This window comes from Gymnogyps californianus, chromosome 5 (assembly GCF_018139145.2).
Source record: "Gymnogyps californianus isolate 813 chromosome 5, ASM1813914v2, whole genome shotgun sequence".
Taxonomy (NCBI): domain Eukaryota; kingdom Metazoa; phylum Chordata; class Aves; order Accipitriformes; family Cathartidae; genus Gymnogyps; species Gymnogyps californianus.
Genome location: NC_059475.1, coordinates 41,131,285 through 41,150,970, shown reverse-complemented (window position 1 = coordinate 41,150,970; position 19,686 = coordinate 41,131,285). Strand labels below are relative to the sequence as shown.

Genomic DNA, 19,686 nt, shown 5'->3' with positions numbered 1-19,686 from the left:
CAGCTTTGTGCTTCTATAAAGGAAATTTGATATTTTTTGAAGTTTGGATTCATTATTTGTGATGTTTCTTTAAGTTTGGGGTTTGATTTAGAAAGATTAAATGTTCATAGTTGCGGCCATGAATTGTACTAAACTTTTATTTTAGTCTCACATGCCAGTAATATTTTCCCTGTCTTCAGAAACAGTCAAGCTATATTGTATGTTTTGGTGTTTTGCTACATGATATGTAATATTCTCAACTCATGTATCAAATAACAATTGAGACCCAGAAGATAGATTGCTTCTGGTTGTGAGCTGAATGGAGTTTGGGTTTCTCTTCCTTTTCCTGATGGTTTGACACAATGAAAAGGAGGTGGTGGGAGAGAGAAAGCTAGTTTAATGTTACACTAAGTCTAGCGATATACTGAAAACTTGTGCTTGATTCTTGAGCAGAGGATTGTTTTTATTGTCAGTAAAATATCGGAGTTACTGACTAGTTCATGATGTTGTATCCCAACATATCAAAAAGTTTGTTAATCAGTGCAGGATGATCTTCTGTTTTAAAATTCAGAACGTCCTAATGAGGCAGGAGGTTAGAAACACCTTCTCACAAAAACATTTTCAGATTGTGGGATGCTTGTTCTATTCAGTTTTTACCATTGCAGTTCTTACTGTTTTTAAGGAAGCAGAACCTTAAAAAGACATGAAGTATGTCTACATCTACATTGCAAACCAAAAAAGCATGAAATCTCTATGCAGTTACATTTTTTGAGCTGTTTTGGAGTTTTCTTCGGGGAACAGCCATTTAAAATATCTAGAGAATCAACCATCGCAGTGAGGTATGTCAGTGATTTATGCCCAGATACTGCTCTCTGATCTGCCAAACAAGTCTCCTGCAGAGTCTGCACCTGTGAGGGCTTCTGCTGCTGCTAAATTTCTGTGTTGGTGTGTTTCAGTGCAGTTGAAGTCTAGTCATAGTACTAGTTAAGCTAGTACTATGATAGCTATAATGGTTTTCAGGAAAAATAGGTATACTTTTCCAGGGTCTCAGGATATGTTCAGCAAAAATTTCCTGTGGTTTAATTTAATGCTAAGCTAGGCTGGATTCAGCGTTTACCTTAACGGAAAATTGGTAGCTAAAATCAATCTGCACTTTGGATTATCCATATGCATATATGTCACCTACTGTAAGTCAATTTAACATTTTAACAAAGAATTTAATTTCCTGAAACTCCTGTCATTGTGCCAAAAAAAACCCTGTCAGTATACTCAGTTTAATATATTTTGTCTATATTAGATAAACAGTATTGTCTACAACATTGTCAGGAATAAAGCTATGTTCAGACATATATTGAAATTATTGTTAGGATTTAGGTGGATGTGTGATTTTTATGCACTTGCCTTGCTATCACGCCAGCTTTCAAACCTGCAAACAAATAAAACCAAAGAATTCTATGCATTTTTATTCAGACTGAAGCTAGTTATTGCTTTTTGAAGTTTCGTTAGTCAAGTTTTTTGGGGAAAAAAATAATCTTTTAAACTCATTTTGTCAGAATCAGACTTCCAGATATGATATTGTTTTTCTAACTATTAGAAACATTGGTTAATTATTTATATGCAGTTTGCCAGGTTGCCTGTAAATAAAATAATATTCTGAGGTGCCTGTAAAGGAGCCAAGTTTATCTTTTGACTGAAACTTTCAGAAATGAACCTGACTAATATTCAAGAGTTGTGGGTGCTAGGGGGGACAGAGTGTGCCAGTAGTGCCTGCTGCGGAGCTCAGGAAATGGCTGGTTTATATTTCTCAATAACTGAATGTAGCTGTTTCTTGGTTTCCTGGAATAGTTCTTCTCATGTGGAGATAAAGATTAAAGTGATGATAAGAGACATGAAAGCAAAGTATATGTAGTTTTTAACACGATGAATGAATGTCTTCCAAAATCTGAGTTTTTAAAAATGTCTTGAATTCTTTGCATTGCTAGAACAGCTATTGCATTTCCAGGCACTTTTTTTTAGGGTAATGTCAAGCTTTGTCCTCAAAACTTCACAGAAATCATTCAGCATTCCTAGAAGACATTGTCCTGTCATTTCTTTCACACTTCAGCAAATGTATATTGTGTTGTAGTTCTTATCAATGTCACCGTTATGTATGAGGGTTGTGGGTGGTCACATTCTTTGTGTGAATATTTTTAAAACCAGCAAGCCCAGAACAAGGATTCTGATAGATTTCACTTAGATCTTTGTTGCCTTTAAGCTTTGTTGCTTTTCCAGATACAGGGTGATTCTTCTGAAACTTGGAAATCAATAACATTTGATAAGCATTTTGCTAGGAAAACCAGTCGTTTGGAACTGTTCCTGTGGGAGTAAACAAGTACTTTGTATGAGCATCATTGTTCACAAAACATCAAAATACAGCCCTTCTGTTTTGCAACACAGATGAAAGTAGCTGAGAAACTAACAAGAATTCTGTTTGGGCTGCGTGATATTTGTTCTTTAGCATAGCATGAAATGCTATGTGAACACGACAAGACCTACACAGAAGATGCAGTATATGAAGATGCACTTGGATTACGTCTTTAACAAGTACCTGCATAAATGCCACCAAATTTTCAATGATAGAATAGATACATAGTTTTCCTGGGGCAAATTGCTTCATCCAGAACACTGTTAAGTGGAGAGCCCGAAAGAAAGGGGTCTTGTTTCAACATCTGTGATTTCAGAATCATGTTTCTAAGCTGGATAATTGCATACAAAAATATAATGTAAGTGGAAGTTGTCCTAGTCTGAAATCTTCAGCAGTAATTAGAGGAAATGGATGGTTGTGTAATAATCTGTTATTTTTTGTTGCTCTTAGTCAAACAGTTTCCTCATTGCTTTATGTTTTTTGGGATAAGCACATGATGCAAGTGTATACATATTTTTAGTTAAAAAGGAAGATAGCTTGATTTGTGAGTGGAACTGAATCCCTGCGTAACACAGAATATGCAATAAAACATATGAGTACTCAACTGCAAGATTTGCTGTCTGGTGCGTTTTTCACATGCTAGGGCACTTAAAATCTGATATTAAGAATTACAGTTCTGCTTGATTTAAAAGTCTTAAAATTTTGGACCTTCTCCTCCGTGGCCTGGTATTCTTTTTCTGTGTGTTCTGGGTTGTGGTCTTATGATGGCTTTTTCTTGTGGCCCGTTCTTGCAAACTGCTGTCAAACATCACTGTTAGTCCCATCTTCTCCATGCTTGCCTTCAAATTTCCCCACTGCTGACCAATATAGCGTAACACTGCAAAATACCTGGCGTTCTTATGGCAGTATATTAATTTTGGATGAAAAGCAATCAAGTCTATCTGATACCAAGGAGTAATTTGGTCCAAATTGATGAGACCGATCACTGATAAATACAAGTGTGTGTGTATGCATTGAAAGACTGGCCTCTGGTTTCATAACCTCTTCATAGTCCTCCTCACCAAGGGTTTAATCAATTCAACATGCCAGTGCTTCTGTTAAAGAAACAGTCTTCAGGGGAGTTAACTTTCTCTCCCTGCCCCCCCCCCCCCCCCCCCCCGGTGTCTTGGTGCTGAAATGCCCTAAATTTGCTTGTATGGTTTCTTTGAAAGTACATACAAGAAAGCAGTGAAAGGGCACATGAAATTCTCAGCTTTTTTTCAGTTGAATGAAAAGCCGAGAGTGATTAGCAATGCTGAACATAAAATGTGTACAGAGGGGTCAATGTTATGTCGGGAACAGCAGTTACCTGCCGTTGCTTCATGTGAAAAGTTTAAGGCTTCTGTATATAGAAAAAAGGCACAAGTTGGCTGAATGCTGAGGATCCTGCCACACAAAGGATATTGGAGTACTGATGTACTTATGCTGACACTTTTATTTATTTGCCTTCTCTTACTGAAGCTTTTGAGGCAGACTTTGCTTCTGTGTCGTGGTAACAGTTTGTAGAAGTCAATAAGTAAACGAAGGCTGCCCTGTCTTTTGAGTAATAATAAATACCTTTCTCTAGCTGTTGAATATTCCCAAATCAATATATTTCCAGTGTCTAAACTCCAAGCTCATCTGAGCTGGAATTTCAGTTCTTTTTTATTTCTTATCAAATTATTAAGATTCTATCATTGTAGTTTATTTAAATTAGATTATTTTTGTGTGTGCTATGAATTCTAGCTAGATTACAGCTGAAGATAACTCAATCCTTCATTTCCCTGGGCAATCAGGTCTCCCATTTGAAGTTGCTGGGAGGTTGCTCCTGCCCTTTTTGCCTTCTGCAGACCTCAGTGCCTCCTTATGTTTGCCTACTAGCATAAACGATACACTGTAACTATTGGATTTTGGTCTGTATTTCATTCCTTAGTAGCTGAATTTGATTGGTGCTTTAAGGTGGTTTTTCGACCCAGGTAGCAAAAAGAGCATCATACTTCCGACAAGAGAAACTGAGTAAGCTCAAGGGAGCTGGGCAGGAGTTTTGTTTATGTTTGGGAGACACTCTAAACAGGTATGTGCAAGGGCTTAACATAGGCTTGAGCATCGATAGTCTTGCCATGCAGTCAGCTCAGATCCATGGGTAATGATCATCCCATTAAACTTTTAAAACAGTGCTGTAGGAGTAACATTGATCTGAACTGTTAATGACTAGAACTAAACGTGTCAGGCTGGAAGGCTTTCTCTTAAACGTATTGGTTCGCTTGTTAGATAGATGATAGTAAATCTTGCTTTCTGAGGAAAAAAACCAAATTTGAAGTCAGTTGAAATACCACTGCGATGCAGTGAAGGACAGCTGGAAGCTAATGAACGTGCTTCAGCTCTGTTTTTCAGCAGTGTGATGGTTATGGCATTGCTTGTGTAGTCAGCCCAATGGCAGCTGTTATGAAAACACTGGTAATTATTACTGGTCATTTTTTAGTCTTACTCATTACTCATTTTTTACTATTACTCATTACTGGCAGTGAGTAACGGTGATAATTTCTTAGAAGAATAATGTCCTTTTTACTTCTCTGCTAGACTAGTCTTTGGTACAAAATTGAATCCACAAGTTTATTATCTTTATGCTTTATATCAGATTTAATGCAGAATTATTTTAAAACTTGTGAAATTAGAAAAATATAAATAATTATTATTAAGATAAGTTAAACAGCACTTTTTCTTCACTATGTAGTAGATGTAAAGGACCTAGATCCTCATCTAGATTGTATGCTAGATCCTCATCTGAGTATCATGCTCAGAGAGCTGAGGTTGATCTGATTTCTGTTTAAGCAGCACTTGTTCCTGGCAAAGAGAGACAAACTGCTGGAACAACGAGAGATCAAATGTGAGAAATCTTAAAAGAAAATAAATTTGTAAGTACGTACTTGATCTGTGTGGTAGTTTCCATTACTTGTGCTGATCTTCCTTGAAATAATGAGTCATAATTTAAAGGCTTAATTTTTTTAGTGCGAGATCAGTTAGTCTGCCTTATTGCAGATTACTTTTTTTTTTTTAATGCAGAGACAAAATATGCCATGGGGTGGAAGGAAGGGGAAAAGTAAAATTCATTAAGTTGGCACTATTGCTCATAGCTTTTCATTTATTGTATGTTAATTTTTGTCTTGGACTTCCATGTGAAAGAAATACAACAGTCTATGGACTGCTTCCCTCAGCTTTTAAAGCCTGAGGATATTACCTATCTCAGAAGAAACTTGATACACATAGTAGATCTATTTGATTTTTTGGCTCTGTTATAACTTTGTCATGGGTGATCTGTTGGTTCACATATTTTAATGTGAACAGTTGCTAAAGGCAGCTATTCAGATCGGTCTTACCCTGGTTCAGTCGCCTTTTTTTTAAAGATGACTACAAGTCCCTTTTTTCTCTTTGTGGTTTGTCAGGAACCTTAGATGCTGTTGCCTTTTTAATGCTTAATTCACCCTATATTCCTTTCAATTTACAGGGCAGCATTCCATCTAGTGCTTGTTCTAAGAGCTTTTCTAAGCTCTTTTCTGATCAGTCTTGAACAGTCCTGCTTGCCAAATTGGCAGTCAGCAAATGAAAAATTTTTCATCAGTAATAAGTAGGAACAACTTCTGCCTTGTCCAATAAATCTTTGTGACAGTTTTGTAGCATAGTATAAATGTAAAATAAACTTACCTCATAGGAAAAAAAGAGAGATTTTTGATTGATCTGCTCTTGTAGCACTGATGGGAAAGTAAATCTTGTGACTACTTTAGTTATCTAAAGACAAAACCAAAAGGATGGTGCATCATGCTAGCTAGAAAATTAAGGGTTTTTTATCAGCCATGTATGCCTTTTCATTTTTGTTGATGGCATAGTATGTGTTTCATTCAATTAAATTTCACATTTATTTTTCCAGATTTCTTTTTCAGATTGAGAAGCATCAAAATTATAACACCGGGGCAAGGGACTATCAAATAATTCAACATTTTAAAACATGGGTTTCATGTAAATATAGATGCATCTTTACATGCTTAGGTTGTACTTGCATCCATTTACTAGTGCGTGATGGTGTTCAAGAAACTAATACCCGCAACAGCTGGCGTAACATTCAGTCTTTCATCGTGCTTGCTTAGCCCACCACATGGCTATGCCATGCCTCTAGAGCAGAGTTGCACCCATGTCTGGACAGTATGTGTTTAGGTTTGCTGTTTCCTTCTGCACTTAGAAATTGCCTAGTAACATCTTGTATACATGACAAGGACATATTTAATATTAATCAAACACAGCTCATCCCCACATTCTGTGCTCATGTTCTGTTTTGCATAGCCTTGTAAGCACCGTGCCTTTTGTGTTGTTCTCCGATTTGACTGCAAAACGAATATGCTGCAGTAAAAACTTGATTCCCTACATTCTCGCCCTCCTCTCAAGTTTGTATGGCTGTGCCCTTTTTTTATTATTACTTCTGAAGCTTCATAAGTATCCCTGGTCTGCAGGCTAATGAAGTGAGCTTATTAAAGGGAGTCTCAGTAAGTGTTTGGGATAAGTTGGTTTTTTTTTTAATAGGGTGGAGAGTATACTGCTTGGTATGTAGCTTCATGGAACCAAGGTTTGCTTGTTGACCAGCACTGGAAAGATCAGGTCTGTGATTTTTTTGCTGCATGGGCAGTTCTCAGTTTCTACAAAACTAAATCTTGCATAATAAACAATCAGCCTCTGTAATTCAGAACTGATAGTCTTTCCTTTGAGAAATGCTAGCGTTTCTAGCCGTGTTAGCAGGTGTTCATTATAAAGATCAGCAACTACACCATAACACTTTTCTTTTTTAATTTAGACTGAAAAAAAAAAAATTGGATGATTTTTGCAAATGTGTGCTTATAGAGTAGACGTGTCTCATTTAGAAACAAGTTACAATAATAACTTCAGATGAGGCTGCTTAGGGCTTTGTCCAGTTGAGTCTTAGAAACCCCTGAGGGTGAAGGTTCTGCAGCCTCTCAGCACCTCTCCCAGTGGCTGATAATCCTTACAGTGAAAATCTTTTTTTCTTCTATCAGGTTGGAACCTTCCTTGTTTGAATTTATGACACTTCTTGTATTATTCCCTCCCATACAGCTCAGTAAAGAACCCGTCCTCATCTTCTTGATAACCTTCCCTTGTGAAGGCTGCTGTTAGGTCCCCTTGAGCCTTCTCTTCACCAGGCTGGACACTGGTTCACCAGGCTGAAAGAAGTTTAGCTTACTTTGAAATCTACATGTACTTCTGATTTGTTTTCAACTTCAGTCTTTTAAAGACTGACTGAAAAGTGATTACTTTTAAAATAGCATGCAACCTGTATTTCATGTCCTGCCAGACTAACTTTAAGTTGAATGAGGTTTAAAAGGAAATGTGTTTGCCTGTTGATTCTAATATTAAAATTGTATCTGGGAGCTAGGAGAATGGATTGATAATCCTCATGTCTTGTTGTATCCATAGCTTTGTACATGAATTTTTCAGAACAGTTGAGTCACCTTTGCCAGCTCTGCTGGTTGTTGATTTTGACATGAATGCTGTCATGTTGTTTATGACTTAATGATAAGGATATGGTCATTTATGATAGTATTCCAGACTAATATAATAAATATTTTGCACCTATGCTTTTTTAGATGTATTGAAGTAATGTAGGTCTTATGAAGGCAGTGGAATCATCTTTCTAGAAAATAATTATGGTATTATGCTGTTTGAGCTTACTTTTTTTTGGTTTAGAATTAAACCAAGTTAACAAAACAGGAATAAGAAAGGCGCTTTCAGTAGTGAAATGAACCAAATTGTATGGTGAATATGGTGGGTCTGCCCAATGAAAATGTAACATATAGAGAGCTAATAATATTTCTGGAGCTCCAGTCTAGTGCCTTTTTGGTGAGCTATTATTTAATAAAAATTGTCAGTATTGTAAGACTTTGGAATTCTTGTTTTCTGTAGAACAGACACTTGTGTCTCATGTGCTTTCCTAAAGTTGATCTTTGTGTTAATTCTTTTTCTAGAAAATCGAGTTCTTGACATCCTTTATCCAAGAACCTGGAGCAGCAGAGAGGCAGTTTTTACAATGAGGAGAAATTATCTGCGAGGTAAGTTAAGTGCCAATGTCTGGCAACAATCTGTGATCTTTTTCACTTGGGGAAAACAACTATGAGTTGTAATCCTCAGCTGGGTATGTAAGGTGAATCAGTTGCTGTGGTAGTAGGTGATTTAGAGATAGTAGACATTGGGACAGGCCTTGCATGAGGAAAAAAGGAGTGTTTGTGACCTGTACATGTAATTTCCATGCTAAGCAGTGATAAAACTCTACTCAAATATTCAGTGAAATATGTAATCCTACTTTTTTTGTATGTTGAAGAAAATGTGAGGATAGAGTTAAGTTCTGTGAGTGTTCTAGGAGTGAGATAACTGGTAAATTGTGAACGTCTATGTACCTAGGCAGATAAAATATATATAGGTATAATGAGCTATGTATATTTATCTCTGCTTGTCATTTTATAGTGTGGTGCCTTGTCAAGCTGCCTGGTATTTCAGGTAAATTTGAAGTGACAGTTCATCGTAGTAAATTAGATGTGACTAATTTCCTTTGTGAGTAAATTTTACATAAAAATATGTAGAAAGTAGTAAAGGTAGCCTTCTGCTGTGCCTTTGATGACAACCCAAGTACTAAATTATTTACCATTGCTTTGTGTTGCCCATTTACTGTTTGATGGATCATTTTACACTATAGTATTGTTACTGCATAGGAAAAGATACGTGTTCAGCAGTCTCAGTGATCTCTGGAAAGGATAATTTGTTTGGGAGTTTAAAATATGGTTGACACTTTACCAGAATCTCCTTGACTATTTTTGTTTGCGAAGCCTACAGGATATTGTATTTTGTAGTTTAAGGCTATATGGCATTTAAATAGTGTGGGGGGGGGAAGTTAGCATTACAAGTGTTTTTCATCTTGGTTTGCTTCTAGTTATGCTTATCGACAATGTGGAAATTGCCGAAATAGTCCAAGAGACATAAGTAAAACATAACTTCTTTTGAACTTTGAGTTTTTGAAACATTCTTTTTTCAGGTTTGGGTTTGTGTTTTTTGGGGTTTTTTTTGTTTGGTTGGTTGGTTGGTTTTTTTTTTTTAAAGACAGCATTAGAGGTTTGTTCAGCAATGAAGTTCTGTTTTTTCTTTATGTTTTGCTTGGCATTAAGAATACATAAAGTGTTTGAAGAATATGTAAGCGTTTATATTTATGAATATAATTAACAGGAGTTTGTTAGGTGTAGGTTACTGCCATTGCTGCACTTAGTTCTAGATAGCAAAAGTCATTATGTTTGGGGCTGGTTGGTCGTTACTTTCAGGTATATGCGTGATCAGGTACTAGAAAACCTCACCTTATGCAAAACAAGATGAAGAAAAAATAGTAGTTCAGTAAGAACCCCTCTGATATATTCTGAAGTGTATTTAACTTTAATTGACATATTACATCAATACCATTATCTCATTTCCAAAAACATTAAGTATTACTAAAGCCACCTAAATAAAACGACTGTAATTTTTTTTTAATTTTAAGTTTTCCTTTGAAAATTTATTTTTAATAAGCCAAACATGACTATAATATGATTGCTGACTCTCTAGTAACTTTTTTTCTTTTTCTGTTTAGGTGTTCAAACTTCTGATTCAGTCACCAGATATTAATGAGGAAGAAAACCTGACTGATTAACACAGTTTTGGTAGTTTTTGGGTTTTTTTATTCCGCAGTGTTTGAGGAGAGATTTGAGGAAAATTTCAAGGAATGGAGTTAGCTCACAGTTTACTACTTAATGAAGAAGCATATAACCAGCTTGGTGAATTTCAAAAAGCAGAGTTTATTTTTGAATGGTTACAGTTTTTGGAAAAACTTTTACCAGTGACTAGCAGAGTAAGTATAATGAGACTTGAGAAGAAAAGCACATTGTAGAGCTGTTTCTCTCTGTCTTTTTTGTTATTTTGTTTAAAAACAAAAAGCAGTATTCAATTTCATTTGCTTTATGTCTTTTATGTACACGCAATGAAAGTATGTTCAGTGTTAGCAGCAGCTTTCTAAATGTTACAAGTTTTTGGTCACAGCCCTTCAAGTAACAGAGCCACTTGTCCAATGAAAGGAATTTTTATTTATTTATTTATTTTTAACTCAGATTATTACTGCAAGATTTTGCAACCCCATGATGAAGAATGGCAGTCATGCTTGCTTCCACCTAGCATGGCACAGTTATTTGATAGTTCTCTAGCAAGCAATAATGTAACATCTTTCTCTTTGGTTTTTTATTTTCCTAATCAAATGATAAAAGATCTGTTTCCAGCGAGCTCTCCAATTGTTTGGTTCGCTGTTTAGTGTATATTAAGTAGGATATGTAACAGTAAACCAACCTAGATAATGCTGTTTAAGACTTACATTATTTGTGTTAAAATATGTAAATGAAATACAGTGCCAGACTTTTTTTTTTAAGAGCATTTTGAAAATTTGATATGACTAAAATAGATGATTGTTTTAAGGGAAGTTCTTTCCTTTCTAATGCTCAACTTCTTGAAACTCTGCTAAAGTTCTTCCTTACTGCTTAAATTACTATATTTCTATGCATTGTTTTATTTTAAAACAGGCATAAAAGAAGCAAGAAAAGGCAATTTTGTTTTAGCAAGATATAACTATACAAATGTGATAGGGAAAATACGCTTGAAATGCTACTAGAAAGAATTATGCTCTGAAAAAAGTGATTTTTTTTTTTTTTTTTTAAGAAGAATAAAACAGTCACATATTTGAGATGGCTTTTCTTTAATTAGAAAGGTGCAATAAAATGTTCATTTTTAATTAAGAATGTCAGATTATCAGAATGGTAATAATGAAAGTAAAGATAATTAGCATTAATTATCTTTAACTAACTTTTAAATTTAACTGAAATTTAACTGGTTACTGATTTTATTTCCAGGCTGATATAAGGGAAAACCAGAAGAAACTGGTTGAACAATTGACTTCCTTATTAAACAATTCACCAGGACCTCCTACCAGACGGCTTGTTGCCAAGAATTTAGCTGTACTTTATAGCACTGGAGACACTTTTTCTGTTTACCAAACAATTGACAGATGCAATGAACTCATTCGGAGTAAAGATGATTCACCAAGTTATCTGCCTACGAAACTGTAAGTATTTTTTTTTAACCCCAAACTTCAAATCCAGTAATAACAAGAGAGAGAGATTTACATGGTGAGAGGTTAATGTAGGAGAGGGTATGCTCCCTCATTTCTGCCTGTTGTCCAGTAGAGCTTTGTACCATATGACACACAGAATTTGGGAGCCTCCCTGATTAGTATCATTGTTGTGGGTGTATCCAGCTGTAAAAAGTAATTTTTTCTTTGGTATTACATCTCTAAAATTTTTAGACTTGAGTATTACAAAGAGAAACTGAATTCATCTGAAACCTGAAAGCAAATTCAAATTGCTTCCTTCCCTCTAGGTATTGTAACAATTTTATTTTAATCATTTAGTATATGCTGCCTTCAGAGCAGAATTATGAGTGGTTCAGTACCTGTGTAGCATTTTATATATTCCTTTCTGTGTCTTTACTGGAAAGTTTTGAGTAAGAAATTCAGCTGCATGTTGGGGGAAAAAAAAAATTCAGGTCAGTACTTTACAATATAAATTTCCCTTGAAAGTTTAATAAGCTTAAAATATATTTTTTTTTTCCTTATTTAGAAGTTTCTTGTTATGATTCACATAAATATAACATAAAATCAATCACACTCAAATGCTTTAAAATCACATTACTTTTGAAGCATTTAACGCAGAGGCAATTTGGTGGCTGGTGCAAGTCAGTGTAGGTTGCATATGTTAGAACAAAATTTGACCTACCTAGCTAGTATTTACTGGAACCACTGGAAAGAAATGCCCTGAGTGATTTGAAAGCTAAGCTAAATTAATTTATTTAGGAGTGTAAGAATGCTAAACTTGTTGCTATCATTCAGAAGTATAATGACCACGGTATGCATTAAGGTAACAGAGTAAACTGAGGCCAGTTTATGCTTTATGTTTTTGTTCAGTGAGGGGACAAAACCAGCTTGCAATACATATTGCCATATTGAATAAACCATGCTTTACAGCAAGTCAAACAAACACTGCTTGTTACCAAAAAAAAGGTGAAGAAAGCTTTTCTTAAGTAACTTATTTAACATTAGTAAAAGAAGAAAATATTTACCTGACATGATGCATCTGAGTTCACTACCACAGGATACATAATAAAACAAAGAACGTGGTAGTATTAGATGTTGTATGTGTGCATCAGGAACCAAAAGGGTAGAAGACAGTTGGTAATCTCCAGCCAGACAACTGAAAATCAGGCCAGAGAGAATACCAGCAATGCATAACAGAGTTATGAGGGGGCAGGTATTTGAAAAATGAGGAGAAGGTAATAACGGTGCTGAGAAGAGCAATAAAACAGACAAGTACAACTTCAGGTACAAAATACAGTTATTGAGTACATTTCTTAATCCAGCTGGGAAACGGGATATAGTTAGTTAGAAACATCTGAAATGTTTGTAACTAAACACCTACAGCCTAGCCAACAGAACAGAGAAACATGAACTGTTATTGCAGGATGTGAAACCAAATCTTAAGGTGGAGAAATATTATGAATAACCTTTATTCTTGAAACAATGCACATCTTTCACTATAGCGAAAAAAATTAAAGGTAGAGATAGTAAAACATCAGTGTGCATTGATGATACAGTATACAAAGCAGAGCAGAAGCTGTCTTCCCCCTTTGCTTCACATGCTGATCCTGTTTCTGACAACCCAAGTGAAGTTTCCTGAAAATAGATTTTTGCAAGGAGTCAGTTGTATTTTCCAATACCATAATATTTTTTTGTTTCCCTCTTGTGCTAATTGACCTCTTGTGCAGTCTTTTGAGTTAAGAATAAGTTTGCTATAAAGGGTCTTAGTCCTGCAAAGTAAATTATTGCTGTACTACTGGCACCTCAACAGTGAGATGCATTAACATTATAGGTGAGCTGTAGTATGGGACAGAGCTCTGTGGGTCTTCCTTGCTTCGGCTGCAAGATGCCACACTGGAGGAAGTGGGATGATGGAGTCCATTGGCAGTAAGGCAGAAATGGCAAAGACAGAAAGAAATGGCAGATATCCAGAATCAAAAGGCAGAGAAGTAGCTGGGAGAGAAAGAGAGGTGGCAGTGTTCAGAATCCTGCTGGGTATGTAAGCAGTAGTGAGGAGAGGAAATAAGAGATGAAGTGGAGAAAAAGATAGCAGTAAAATGTGATTTACTTCAAAAAAGGTTTGGAAGAGGGATTTCTTATAGTACTTACACTGAGACAACAGGCTACAGAAAAATAATTGGAACTACAGAACTCTTTATTGAGTAAAATCTTTCATCTTGGGCTGCAGGTATATGGAATACTTGGTGTTCAGTGAAGAAAGACTGCTTTTTTTTCTTCTTTTTTTTTTTTTAAATCTTGATTAAAGTGTTGTCTTTGTTTGCCATTTGTCTTTATTTAGCATATATGCCCATGTTGTCTGGTAGCAACACGTCGCCATCATTGTTCACAATATGTTGATTCACCTGGAAACTCCTTTAAATACAGTTTCCAATGAATTGTTCTCTTATCTCATAAATTATTATTTTTCTTCTTTCATATAGGTGGAAGATGGAAATGTTTTAGGCAAGCATTTTAAACAGAACCTTAGTTAGGTGCTCATCTCCTACTAAAATTGAGTGTGATGTGAATGCTATATCAGATCAGATAAACAGGTCATATAGTGTGAATACAGCTTATTACTTTACTTTAAATTACAAAGTTTTTAAAATATCCACTAGAGTTGCTTTTAAACCATAAGCATTTTGAAAGCATGTAGCTGGTCAGCAAACTTTCATAGCTGATCTCAGTGCTATTTTACCCCATGTTTAAGTATCTTAGATCTGCATTTTTGTTGGTAGCTCTCCAAGTACAATTGTTAAGGCAAAATTTGAGAGAAAACAACTTAAATGTATCTTATATAGAGAGTCGTGTAACAAAATGGAGATGTGCTGTCAGGAAGGAAAAAACACAGGCAGAGAGGCTTTTCCCTGTAAAACCTGTATAAATTACAGGCTTCCTTGGAAACTTCTGGCTGTTGCTTGTGATTTGACAGATGAAGTGACTCAATAGGTAATACAGTTTGGACTTAGTGAAGAAACATTTGTGGAAAAAAAAATAGACAGCTAGAGTCATGATACAATCCTAGAAGGCAGTCAGAAGAGCTTCCTAAGTCCTATGCTTTGAACTTTTATAGAAACTTAAATGTTGATGTGCAGAAGTAGCTGGATTCTCATCTTTAGTTGACTAGATGTTACTCATCAGCAAGTATTGCCACTTTGTTGCTAGAAATCACTGTTCAACACTGATTGACTCTTTCATACAACACTTAAGCACATGGCAGTACAGCCGACCATGTAAGAGTGTTTGCAGGTTATACCATGATGTAATAAGGTAGTTCTGGTTTGCATGGTTTTTTCATATATGTTTGTTAAATATTCCTTCTTTGGATTATGATGTGAAATATATATTATTTAGTCTTGAAGCTAATTAAAGAGAGTATCTGTGACCATCAGATGATCAATTTAATAGTAAGATAGTGCAATTGTAATTTTATGCCCAGCCACACCATGAACAGAATTAAAATCCAAACTGTTGATGTGTACTGAGTTGGATAAAAGCAATAATGAAAAATTTTGCTTTAATGAAAATAGGATTTTGGTATGATAAGAGATGAAGAATATCAGGTTTTTTTTTTTTCTTAGTGTGCTTTGTCATTTAGGGAATTACTGTTAATATTAAATGCATTTTTCTAATTAAGAATGTGTTCAGTATAAGATTTTAAAATTCTTTATGTGAAACTTGAATTCAGTTGGGGAATAAGTAAAATGTTGTTTTGTTGAAGGGAGTGCTGAGCAGTGTCACTGCATGTTTAAGTAGGTCTGGCTAAAAAGCTGAAAGCTGATTAAAGATACAATTTCTTTTTTCCTTGTATTCATAAAATTAATTGGTTTAGTTATAGATCTGTCGATACAAAAGCAAAGTGTTTTCCTTAATTATTCAAAGGAAAACACTCTTTAATTAAGCAACTTTTCTTTATTTCTTTATTTTTTTTGCTCAATATTTAACAATTTTTGCTTTTGCTAAAGGAGATGCTGATGAGCACGCAGACTCCAGTTGTCAGGTATTTCACCTGGAAACTAAATTCAGAATCTGTGTGTGGTGAAAAGGATGTGCGCTTATGCTTTTATTTCCTTCAAGGTGTTTCCTTATTATATATTGTTATACATAAATGCCAGAATTTTAATTACTAGACCATTTGCAGCCTACTATTGACCATCGAATTGTAAATAAACCTGTCCCTGGCTACTTCCAGCAGCATCTGCCGTAGCACAGTGCCATAGACTGCATGATGCAGGGCATGCTTAGTTAGAAATCAATATTAGGGTTTAAAGGTGGATATGAAAATTGTATTCCTATCGTAAAATTTATTGGAAGATTGTATTACCTGAATTCTTGTATTATCCAAGTTATTTTCTGAACGCTTGTATCTGCATTTCTCCTAGAGCGTATGTGCCACACACAGACCTTTTTTTTTTTTTTTTTTCTTTTTGATAATTCACTTACATTTTTGGGACATTCTATTTAGTTATTTTGGTTTTTGCCCGTTGATTACGTTAGTTGTCTTAATCCCTTTCATCTATTACTGTATCCATTTTCACGCGTCTTTGGATTTGCTTTTGTTTTAGTGCTGCGGTGGTATGCTTGGGCTATTTATACAAAAAATTGGGAAGAATTTTGGGAAACAGTTTTACTGACACCGTTGGGAATGTGCTTAAAGCAATGAAGAATGCAGAGGTATTGGAACAGCATGTTTAAAAAATGATTGGAAAAATAATAGGATGTTTACTGTTGGTAGCTGGACCAATGAATAGGAGGAAGTGCATGATACCAAAATATGAAAAAAATTGTGGAAAGTCATAGGATAAAAATCAGTGCCTAAATTCCAAAGAATTACTAGAGAGTTAATGGATTATGACTATAAAAGGATGGATCATAGCTATTCGCAGTCTGATTTCATGAAAGAACTTGATAAACTAGGAAATCTAATTGCCTTATTAACGAGAACATTTTTGCTCCAGCTTTTACTTCATGTTTTGAGTTTTACACTGCTAGTGAGTACTTTCCAGTAGAACACAGAACTACTATTTTCACTTGCTTATAGAGCTATAGAGCAAGTTATCTGCTTTAATTCACTTCAGTATAAACAGCTCTCCAAAAGTCTAAAAGACCCAAACCATTGTTTACCTATTTCAGTAGTTGGCATTTTGTATTTCCAAGGAGCTTAGGGTTACAAAACTTTAACATTTCCCTTTTTCATTTTTCAGTCTCAAGGTCGTTATGAAATCATGCTTAGTTTGCAAAATATATTAAATGGTTTAGGAGCTGCTGCTATCCCTTGTCATAGAGATATTTACAAAGCTGCCCGATCATGTTTGACAGATCGATCCATGGCAGTCCGCTGTGCTGCTGCAAAGGTAAAGTGCACTTATAGCTGTTTTTATTAAGTAAGCTCCCTAAATAAAATTCTATTTTAATGGATGATGAACTCAGCAGTAAATACAGTTTGCTTATCTTTATTTCTTTGATATTGCCTTGGCAGCAAAAATTCAAGTCATTTTAGTATGAAGCAACATGCTTATTTTGTTAGGGAGAACTCTGTGTATTATGTAGCAAACTAAAATTTTTACTGAGTGCTTTTCCACGTCAAAACATTTTTATTTCCCTTTTTTGTCTAGTGTCTTCTTGAACTTCAGAATGAAGCAGTATTTATGTGGAGTACAGACCTGGATAGCGTTGTGACCTTGTGTTTTAAATCCTTTGAAGGTTCCAATTATGATGTACGATTAGCAGTTTCAAAACTTTTAGGCACAGTATTGGCTAGAGCTCTAATGTCTAAACAGACAACAGGTAAAGTATGTACTTTTTTTGCTGATTCTTCATCTGTAAAAATCTATCAGATGATAAGAAGCTCTCAAGTTCTGTTGAAGTCTGAAGTAAAATCACACTGTAAGCTTCATCTGGCTGTTCATATCTCTGGTTTGGTATTTTTGTAGCATTTTTTTTGTGAAGTGCTGTGTTTTCGGTTGTGTTAACATATATAGATTTATAAAATAATAAACGGGAAAATATTTGGTAAAACTAGTTTTCTCTGTTACAAGATTCTTATTGTAGGGAGAGAAATCAGTAGCCTCAAGAATTTAAAGGCAAGATTAATTTAAGCAGTGTAGAAAGCACTAAGATTTTGAGGGGGTGTCTCTGTCAAACTAAAGAGTTAAGGATATCTTCAAGCTGTTTTTCCACAATCATCCATACCACATCTGGATTGTCTAGCAGTGCGAATGTGATCAGAAGCAGAAATGAGCATGCAGTTTTGTTCAGTCAACAGACCATGTAACAGTTTTTGCTGACAGACAGTACTTGATCTAACTGAAGCATCCTGGCACAAAGTTAACAACTCTAGTCTTCGGTATCATTCAGACTGGGTGTTTTCAGTCCAATTTTAGGAGCCCAAAGCTAAATATCTAACTGTAATCTAAGCAAAATACAACAGGATGCAGAGTAAGTGTGATTCAGAATGTTTGTTCTGCTTTTAATGGCATCAGAGAAGACCTTCAGTGCAATAAGCAGCAAATGACAAAATTACATGCCTTTAAGCCCAACTTACTGCCTTTCAAAATTCTTGAGGCTGTGTATTTGCACTGGGGACTCTGAAGTCTTGATTTATAAAGTATTTTTCTAAGAATCTTTTGGAGAGAATTGCTGTGTTACAGAAAACAATCAGCATTTATCTTTTCCCAATAAAGTAAAAAAAAAAAAACAATGCTGACCTCTTTATAGACTCAGTAGTTTTCTTTAATCTTTGTAAGCAATGTAGTTGTATTTCTGAAGTGCTATGATAAGGTTATATGAGAAGCTCATCAACTGTTTGGTTGGTTATTTTTAGTTATTTTTATTTTAGTTATTTTTAGTTAAAAAGAAAGTTAGAGCTAAGTGAGACAGAAGCTAGGTGGGGGCTAGAAGACGCTGGGGGAGAGGTGGAGGGAGCAGCACATGAAGAAGTGCATAGTCCTGAAGTTTCTTCATTGTATCCAATAACCTGCTGATATTGGGTTGGGTTTTTAAATTTTTTTTTTGGACATGATTATCTCAAATCCTCTCATTCCTTTTCCCATTTCAATACTTGGAAGAGAATGAAAACTGCAGTGAAAATTTTAGGTCACTTAGCATGATGACTGCACACTGTGCAAACTAAGTTTGCACATACATGTCCCAGCATGTATTTTAAATGAACTTTCTATCAAGAAATAAAACAACAAAATAGGAATTAGAGATAAATAATTTTCCTAGAAGATCGTAAACATATTCTATTATTCTCATTCTTTTGGACAGCTAATCTAATACTAAGGTGAGATGCTTTTGTTTCTAAGAGAACCTGTAGCTGTGGCCTTATCTGACTAAGCGTAGCAGAAAGGTAATCAGCCCTGTTTGGAGTTTGGAATTTGTCTTTGGTGGTAAGCTGGAATGAGTTATAGTCAAGGCTTTCAGGAAGCTTTGGGTGGTAGGAGTAGGCCATACAGACCTTTTTGCAAAGGGAGCTTAGATTAGATGGTAAATACTGAGGGAGGGAATATGTATGTATACATATTAGGTGATAGCCTAAATGATTTAAAGATAGCTGAAGTAGAAAAACTTGAGAAATATTGTGGTTTGCTGGAGCACCGAGTCTTAAAATGTTTGAGTTTCTATTGTGAAATTATGCTCAAACAGTATTTGGATTTGATTATGCTACTGAATTTGTGCAAATTATTTTTTCTAAAACATTTAGAGTGGAAACTTTTCTTCTAAAATGTAACAAGTTTTACAGAGCTATTCCTCTAAAGATTTACATCTGTTCTTAGTATCCACCAGGCATAACTTCCGCAGAATCTCTTTGGAAGAAGTGATGGAGCTATTGGCAACTGGATTTCTGCGCGGAAGTTGTGGATTTCTACGAGCCAGTGGTGATATGTTGAAAGGGACCAGTTCAGTCAGCAGAGATGTTAGAGTTGGAGTCACCCAGGTTTGGATTACATTAGTTATGATTTTCTGAGATTGCTAAACATTCCTATAATAACTGTTTTGCTCTCCATATATCTCTTATTTCATCCTTTTTTGT

The 19,686-nt window shown here is 35.3% G+C and overlaps 1 protein-coding gene across 2 annotated transcripts in view; it reads left to right on the top strand.

Moving 5' to 3' along the window:
* HEATR5A (HEAT repeat containing 5A) overlaps positions 1-19,686 on the top strand; it is a 68,605-nt gene that overhangs the window by 1,104 nt on the left and 47,815 nt on the right. Inside the window, exons 2-8 of one of the 2 annotated variants that reach the window (XM_050897156.1) lie at positions 8,428-8,511; positions 10,071-10,328; positions 11,374-11,585; positions 16,217-16,325; positions 16,856-17,005; positions 17,267-17,438; positions 19,430-19,590. In XM_050897156.1, coding sequence (XP_050753113.1) covers positions 10,203-10,328; positions 11,374-11,585; positions 16,217-16,325; positions 16,856-17,005; positions 17,267-17,438; positions 19,430-19,590 — 930 coding nt within the window. In that variant the 5' untranslated portion in view covers positions 8,428-8,511; positions 10,071-10,202. Of the gene's footprint in view, positions 1-8,427; positions 8,512-10,070; positions 10,329-11,373; positions 11,586-16,216; positions 16,326-16,855; positions 17,006-17,266; positions 17,439-19,429; positions 19,591-19,686 lie in introns of those variants that run through there. The other variant, XM_050897157.1, reaches the window with a different exon arrangement.